Raw genomic sequence first — 8,496 nt, 5'->3', positions numbered from 1 at the left:
TTGGTGTATTTGTGAAATTAACTTGCAGCTACACTTTCTTTTTGGATCATAAGTGTGTGGGACATATATGGTAGGAGTGGTTAATATTGCAGTAAGAACAAGAGAGGAGTCTTCTTATGTTTCCAAACTTGTCCCATCTCCAGGTCAGATATAAAGTTTGGTTTTGTACTGAAGAGTTTGGAGCCAGGGGAGCTGACTTAGGCCAAGACTGAGTGTGGATGTTTTTCCTCTGGCTCTGAAATATCAGACCCATTGGGTAGGCACGCAACAGATCTAGTTTCTATAATTGCACCCACACCAGTGTGGTTTATATGTCTTCACACACAAACCCACAAATGTTGTCTGGATGCTAGTGTATGGGAATTGGGAGTGGATAAAGGCCAATATCTCTACAACAAAATCCCCACAGAGGTCAAATCCATTTTCTCCATAAGAATGTGGTCCCAAATTCCACTTGTTACTGGATCCATCAGGCCATCAACAGGGGCTCAGAGCTTAGAGGCATGTCTTCCTTCACTACCTTTGGTAGAGGTTACAGCAACCACTGAGACGAGTGCCTCTTACTCCTAAATTTCAGAGGGAGAAGCTACTATGAAGTGTGCCTTGACTTTGAAGTTTGAGGAGAGATAGTCAAAAGTGGTGAGTTTCCATCAGGTCAGGGGATCCTATCATAAGGTTCAGGTCAGAAGTCAACACTTATATCCAAGACAGTAGCTTACTGACTTTTAAGGGATGGAACTCTGATCTGTCTTGCTGCTCTCAATATGCCAACTATAGCTTTACCTCTTTTTACCTTAAATTGTCTGCTTGGTTTCCTCTATCATTTCCTTCAAGGATTTGCCAAATGTCCCCTTATCAGAGAGGCTTTCCTGGACCTCACTGCATAAAAGGGCAAACATGCCCTTTGTCCAGTTCCCCCACCACTCAGAACACTCACTTCTCTAACTTTACTTTGTTTAATATTCCTTCATAACACTTATCATACTTGGTATGCTTATTTGTTCATTTTATTTTGTTTTTATAATAAATGGTGTCTTATTTTTAAAGTAAAAAAATTTTTGAAGGAGAGAGAGAGAGAGAGAGAGAGAGCAAGTCATGTGTGCACATGGGAAGGGGGAGCAAGAGGGGAAGGGCAGAGGGAGAGAATCTTAAGCAGCCTCTATGTCCAGTGCAGAGCCCGACACCCCTGAGATCATGACCCAAGCCAAAGGCTTAATCAACTGGGCCACCCAAGTGCCCCTATTTGTTCATTTTAATGTTCAAAATGGAACATAAGTGCTATGAGGGCAGGCTTTATTATTACATTTATTGTATATTTCCAAACCCTATAACTGTAAATAGCATTGTAGTAGGTGTCCAATAAATGTTTTTGAATGAATTTATAGGTGACCCAATGACCCAATTGGGAGAGGTTGACCAAATGTGGGTCATGTATCTTACAGATTTTATAAAAATTTTGTAATGGTTTTATGAATGTTTAGGAACCATTTCCACGAGTATTTCTTAAAAGAAGGCAGAAAAAAACATGAAGGATTTTAACTTGAGAAAATATTTTCTAGTGGCTTCATCTAGTTTTGTGCCAAAAAATATTTAAAATTCAGTGAAGCCACAGATCTTTACTACCTTACTCTGTCTCACAGAGACCATAAGTTCAATAGGGAGAGTTTGTGAGCACATGAGAAAATGATTTCTGCTACTCCTTTTATCAAAGTATCATGTATCTAATGTAAGGGCATCTTTAGTTTCTGTCTTAAATTCCAACTTTTTCTGCATGGCTCAATTAGCAAGTGAATTTACACAGGTTGTAAAGATATATTTTTGTTGTGTTATTCCTACTAGGTAAAAAAGCAAACTGCTGCCCTAATGCCTAATTTCTGTCCTTCCTGGGACCGGCTCAGGGAATCTATGTATCAGAAGTAGGGATGTTTGAAGACAATAAGTAGGTGACCTGTTAGTATTGGCTTGTGGTCCCAACTTCATTTTGAATTACAGCCCAGACTTCCATCCTGTCTATGGAAGCATTAGGGAGTCACCCTTTCTAGAAGACACTCTTATGTACCTTGTAATATTAATTTTTTTCCTGAATTTATCCCTATATTTAATCAAGAGAAATGCATATTTTAATCTTGTGTAGGAGGAACAGAGGCTCTTCATCCATTCTCTCGGATTGAGAAAGAAAAAAAAAAAAGCAGCCCTTGACATCCAAGAGCTTGTCTGACACTTGTCTGACACTCACAGCTAGGCACCGTTTTTCTCCTTTATACATAAACAATTTCATAGAACATCCATATCAAACAAGATCACTCTAAGATCATGTCAAAGCAAGATAAGAACAAGATCTCTGAGCAAACACAAAATACTCAGTATCTTTCTTTCTTGTCTAAAATGAGGACCTGCTACTTTTCCAGAAAACAATTATAGCTTTATGGCCACTTTAGTCATCCCTACCAATAGATGAGATTTATGGCAAAAATCATAGGATTGCCCCTGCTTCTTGACAGCATCCAATCCAGAACAAAGCCTTACTTTCTTAGACTCTCCCCAAAATTATCCACCCAAAGCCCAAATTCTCTAGTAGTTTAACACCTCTTTACTGAGATTGAGTTTCTTGCAGTGTTTGTTTTACCCTAGCTGCAATGGGTAATCCAACTTGTCCAACTATAGGTGTGTTCCTGGTGGTCTATTGGCTAGAGAGTCCTAGTACCATCATCTGTTATACCCAAGGATATTCTCTCCTCCCCATCTCATTAGATACTCTTCTTTATCCAGCACCAGAGATCTATTAGGCATAAAGGTCACTCCAACAGTACTGACACGAGTCAGCTGTTTGCCTTTCTATGGTTTAATATCAGTTTCCTAGGAGGATTGAGATTTAAGTCTGCTCTAGGTTTTGACTATTTGTTACCAATGGACAAGCTCCCAGTGAGTGCTACATGTCTTGTGAATAAATGTCAAGAGCCTCAACTGAGGCTCATTATTGTTTCTTTGGTAACAGCTTGGCCTCAAGGCTGCACTGACAATAAGAACAAAAGGAGAAACTCTATATTAAAAAATAAAAAGTTGGAGTTGCATTTTCACTCTTTACCTAGATGGAGGCTGAGGGAAGGCTTTATGACCTCTTTCAGGTACTTGGTTCTTATTTCATAGATAACAGGACAAGGCATAGATATAGCCTGTTAGATATATATACTTGGGCCTTGGATTACAAGTTGTGTTGACAAAGTGGGGGGATGTCTCCTGTGTCTGCAAGGCCTCTTCTGGACTGCATGATTTCATTGCTTTTATGTTGTACATTTGATCATTTTGCCCTCCTGGCTCCCACCCTGTCTCCCCTCCCATCCTCCCACTTGTACTATCTCAGACCCCAAATTATACTAAATAATTTTGGCAGCCCGTGAAAGTGAATTTTATGTCAAAATTTAGGCAAAGAAATTTTTAGTACCTACATCTACATATTTCTTAATTATGTATATTTGAGTTCCCGTACAGTTCAAATGAACAGAAGTAACATTTTAATGGCCCTCATGTATATTTATTTGTATTAATATATCCTTGGCTCCTGGTACTGTCATCACTGGTCAATACATGGTTTATTTTTAACTTACTCACTTGTTTATTTTTTCCTAAAATGGAGAATACCTCTAAAACTAACCATCCAACATGAGGATAGAACATTGACAATAACTTAATCTACACAACCTTTCCTCACAAAGAAATGGTCCTTCTTTATAGCATTCAAATGTACAAGAATCTAAATGCATAAGTAGCATTTCTACAGCTCTCTTGAATTAGGTGTGGAGTTTGTGTGTGTGTGTGTGTGTGTGTGTGTGTGTATGTCTGTGCGCGTAATTAGAAGATGTCTGAAAAGTAGAGGATCACCCACCATTCCTTCTCTACCACACTTAGAAAATTGACTTCAAATATGAGAACCAAAGAAAGAAATCCTTTTCAAAATGGAAGCTGATCAGGGGTCTAAAAGCTTTGAAGAAATAAAGAACATAGATGTGATGTGATGTAGTCTTGAAAGAAGGGATAGCATGTGTTACTTTTGTCAGCAAAATAGTCAACACCTAAGGCCATATCTGGTTACCTATTGGTTTACTAGGCATATACAATAGGTGAGGTTATCAGGTGGGGACTAGCTTAGGGACTAAATGTATCAGACTGATCTGTAAGGCCAGTATGTAAGACCAATATTCCTTAGGAAGCTCCATCTGGCCTTGGGAATTAGACAATAGAAGAAAGCAAACTAACGGAGAAGGAAGAGCCATCAAGAGACTAGGAATAGCAAGACTCAAGAAATTTGGGAGCCTGAAGATCTCCTAGATAGCTGACTGCTTCTCCAAAATATGGTCAGGGAGGAAGAGGGAGAAATAGCAGAAAGCAGGTTATGACATTCAGGTAGAGTGGCAAAGAACAAAACAAGGTGACTGATAAATGGACAGAAATCCTGACACTATCTGATCTCATATAAGACTAAAACTTTCTAAAATGATCAAATGAATAAGAATGCAGACAAACTTACAGCCCCGTTATGATCTTGAAATGCTTCCTGGAATAGGGACAAATATCATACTCCTTCTTGGGAAACAACGCTGGTTGGCCATCTTAACACTTGTTGAGTGTTCCTTCACTCAACAAATATAGAAAATCTGCTAGAGAGTAAGCTTAATCTCAGATACATGGTGAGATCAGGGGCAGGCTTTGCTTTTTGTGGCACGCCTACGGAAACAAGAGAAGGTGAAGTGTGAAAGCTGGAAGATATTTAGTGTGGCCAGAACCAGAGAGTAATGGGGAGATACTGTGAACTTGGACACATCAGGTGGATCCAAATATCGAAGGGCCTCATCAACCATTTTAAGGATTTTGGTTGGAGCATAACTTAGTCAATATGAAGTCGCTGAAGAATTTTTATTTGAGTTTATTAAAAATTTTTCAAAGTAATACATGCACAAGGTAAAAAATTAAATAGTACAGAAGGACTTGAAATGAAAAACACAGTTTCCCACCCCATGTCTTTTAACCCTAGACCCCTTCCCTAGAGGCAATGCATTTAACAATTTCTATTTTTAGATCTTCTGTTAACTAACTTGCTAACATTAAATAATACGTCTGAACAATAATTCTTGACTTATTAACTTTAGACAATCTTTAATAATTCCCCATTACAAAAGATAAGGATTTAACTTACTCTATCCCCACCTTTCCTTTGCCTATCCCTTGCCAGATTTTTGATAGATATGTCATTTTTAAGACTTCTATTGATGGAATTTATAATTTTGGACTGTATAGTATCCTCAAGCTCTTGTTCCATTAACTGCAGACTTTATCCTCTCATTCCCACTGTGAATATATAAGTAGCCCCACTCTTCCTTCCACCTCTCTTCCCCAACCAATTCTCAAACTCTTTCTGCTCTCTGGTTTATTAACTTGTCAGGATCAATTATATTCGATTTCAGTTCTGAATAAAAAATTAAGCCTTTCATGTTTTGTGTCTAGGCTGATCGGAACACTGAATACCAACACACAGCATCTGCATTAGTTTGGCTAAGTAAATACTGCTTACTGAGAGCTGAATAGAAGCTAAGACTTTTTCTTCCATACATATCCAATGTTTACGATGCCTGTGGCACTTATAAGGAGAAGTACCTACCGCCAATATCAAATTGAGTTTCTTCTTACGTTCCCTGAATGTTTGTTGTTGTTTCACAAATGGACCTGAATGTCTTGGCATATTCCTGTTTTCTTTTTGCTGACTAAAGAATGTATGTCCTCCATATTTTCAAACATTCCAGTTTCTCAATGATATTAACAGAATGTATATTCTTCACAAAGAGCCTGAGACTTTGTACTCTTGTCTGAAATGGGTCTGCTAGAGTGAGACATCCTGGGTGGGATCCATTGTTTTCTGGATTTTATTCTTTCCTCTTTCCTGGTTTTCTTCCTCATTTTGCTGGAGAACCTCCTCCAGGTACTTTCTCAGAAAGAGTACAAAGTAGGTAGACTTTCTGGAAACTTGCATGTCAGAGAATGTCTACTTTGACAGTTTGGCTTGCTATGTTGTTCTGGGTACAGAAATTTTCCATAAGTGAAAAAAGTGTTCCACTGGCTTCTAGCACTTACGTGTTGTTAATGAAAAATCTGCTGCCAGTCTATTTCTTATTCCCTTTTCAGTTGAGCTATTTATGATAGTTTAACTTTATTCTCTTTTTGGGCAATTTTAATATCTTCCTTCTATCCTTAATATTCCAAAATTTCACAAGATTGTGTCTAGCTATAGGTTGTATGGGGGCCCTTCAAACTGGAGACTTGGTTCTTTCAGTTTATTTATTTATTTAATTTATTTCTTCACCTATGTTTTGTATGTTCTTTTTTCCAGAAAGTCCTAATGCTTAGATATTGATTGTCTAGGTCTTTCCTTGTTTTATTTATTTATTTGCTATTTCTTTTTGTTCTGTATCTTAGGAGTTTCTATTTTCCAGCCTGTTTACTGAGTATTTGGGGCAGTTTTATTTCACTTTCAAGGGCTCTTTTTATTCTGTTTTTCCTTCTTTCTTCGTAGCATTCTGTATTCATTCTGTATTCATTCAAATATACCTCAAATTTCTCTGAAGATACAGATTTTTTTTAAGATTCTTTTTTTTTTTAAGATTTTATTTATTTATTCATGAGAGACACAGAGAGAGAAAGGCAGAGGTACAGGCAGAGGGAGAAGCAGGCTCCATGCAGAGAGCCCGACATGGGACTTGATTCTGGGTCTCCAGGCTCACGCCCAGGGCTGAAGGCGGCGCTAACCCGCTGAGCCACCGGGGCTGCCCTGAAGATACAGATTTTTAAAGTTATTCTTTCCATGTTCACTTTGTTTCCTCTAGAGTTTGTTGTATTTTTTGAGTTTTCTAATTCTAACTGGTTATTTTTTTTTAAGATTTTATTTACTTATTTAAGAGAGACAGAGAGCACAAGCAGGAGGAGTGGCAGAGGGAAAGGGAGAAGCAGACTCCCTGCTGAGCAAGAAGCCTGAGGTGGGGCTCAATCCCAGGACCCTGGGACTATGACCTGAGCTGAAGGCAGATGCTTAACTGACTGAGCAGCCCAGGTGTCCCCTAACTGGTTGTTTTTCTTACATGCTCCTCCCCTGGTCTTCCCCCTCCACCGCTCCCCACCCCATGCCCAAAGACTGAGGATTCCTAGCTGTTTGCATTTAAGAATCAATATAACTGTTAACTTTTATAGGAGTTGGCATGGGTGGCCTCTGCCAGTGTATGGTTGGATCTGTTTCTCCAATAAGCCTCTTCCGGGACTAGAAGCACTTAGGTACTTGAGGAGGGGTTTCAACAGTCAGAGAATTAGCTGATAGGCTAGAGGTCACTTATTTCCACAAAAGAGAAGTTTTATTCTGGGGCACCAACTCCTACCTCTCCTCAGGCAGTTTATTCAATTTCTATACAAACAACCAACAAGAACAGATTTTTAATGGATACCAATTATACACTGCCTGTGTTCTATGCACAGTGGTTGGGGCAGAAAAGGATGGGGTTCAATTTTACAACTGCTATAACTCTTTATAGACTTTTCAGGTGCTCATGTTTCTTTGGGATTATGTTGTTCAGATCAGCTTTTACTCTGTCTGAAAGATACCTTCACTCTTTCATTCATTATCATGCTTCATCCATTTTCTCTCTTCCAGAAATGTGTTGAGATCTTCTTCAGTTGTAATCAAATCTGTTCAGTTTTCTTTGCTGAGATGTGCCAGTTCTCTTTTGCATTTCTTGACTTCAATTCAGTGGGGCCTGGGGAGGGAGGGGAGGTAAACTTATATGCTCAGTTCATCATCTTAAATTCAAAGTCCCACTGGAAGCTTTCAGACAGGGGAGTGACATGAATAGCTTCATATTTTTAAAAGGTTCCCAGGGGCCATAATGCTAAAAATGAACTAAAGAGGGCCAGAAGGGATATGAATATTATTCTAGAGTACTAAGAATCTGATTTCCTTGCAGAGAACATGCAATGTCTGGGACTCTTGGGAGTCAGGCACCTTACCAAAATAACCCATCATTCAAAACCCAGTAAACTACTAGGATGCTTTCATGTTGCCCTAGAGATAATGCATGAAACTTGAATAAACTGAAATCTAAAAGACCTGGATGACGCTAAAGGGGTCAGTGTCTTTGGGAAGTACCTCAGGAGCCTATCTCAAGTTCCTCCTTTGAACTGGCATTTGGGATACACAAAGGGACTTTCTGTTCTGATAAAATTGGATGAGGGTGAGTATAAGCAGCCAAAGAACTGGCAGGTAGGGACATAGAGGTCCTTCTGTTTGCTGGCTGGTTTCTTCATTTACTCATTTACTAGCTTATTCAAAACGCTAGAGTTACTAACACCCATTCTGTATTCAGAGTGCCCGGGTTTGAATCCCAGGTCTACCACTAATTAGAGGTGTAGACTTAGGCAATTTACTTGATCTCCATAAAATTCAGTTCATTTAGTCCTAAAATG

General features: G+C 38.9%; 1 protein-coding gene across 4 annotated transcripts in view; it reads right to left on the bottom strand.

The window, feature by feature from the left end:
* Window positions 1-4,905: 4,905 nt before the first annotated feature.
* Window positions 4,906-8,496, bottom strand: part of TCAF1 (TRPM8 channel associated factor 1) — a 52,217-nt gene continuing 48,626 nt past the window's right edge. For all 4 annotated transcript variants that reach the window (XM_038559283.1, XM_038559285.1, XM_038559284.1 and 1 more), the window contains exon 9: window positions 4,906-7,790. In XM_038559283.1, the coding sequence (XP_038415211.1) occupies window positions 7,781-7,790 (10 nt within the window). In that variant the 3' untranslated portion in view covers window positions 4,906-7,780. The remainder of the gene's footprint in view (window positions 7,791-8,496) is intronic.

Source organism: Canis lupus, chromosome 16, assembly GCF_011100685.1.
Source record: "Canis lupus familiaris isolate Mischka breed German Shepherd chromosome 16, alternate assembly UU_Cfam_GSD_1.0, whole genome shotgun sequence".
Taxonomy (NCBI): domain Eukaryota; kingdom Metazoa; phylum Chordata; class Mammalia; order Carnivora; family Canidae; genus Canis; species Canis lupus.
This window is presented reverse-complemented; position numbering and strand designations above follow the sequence as displayed.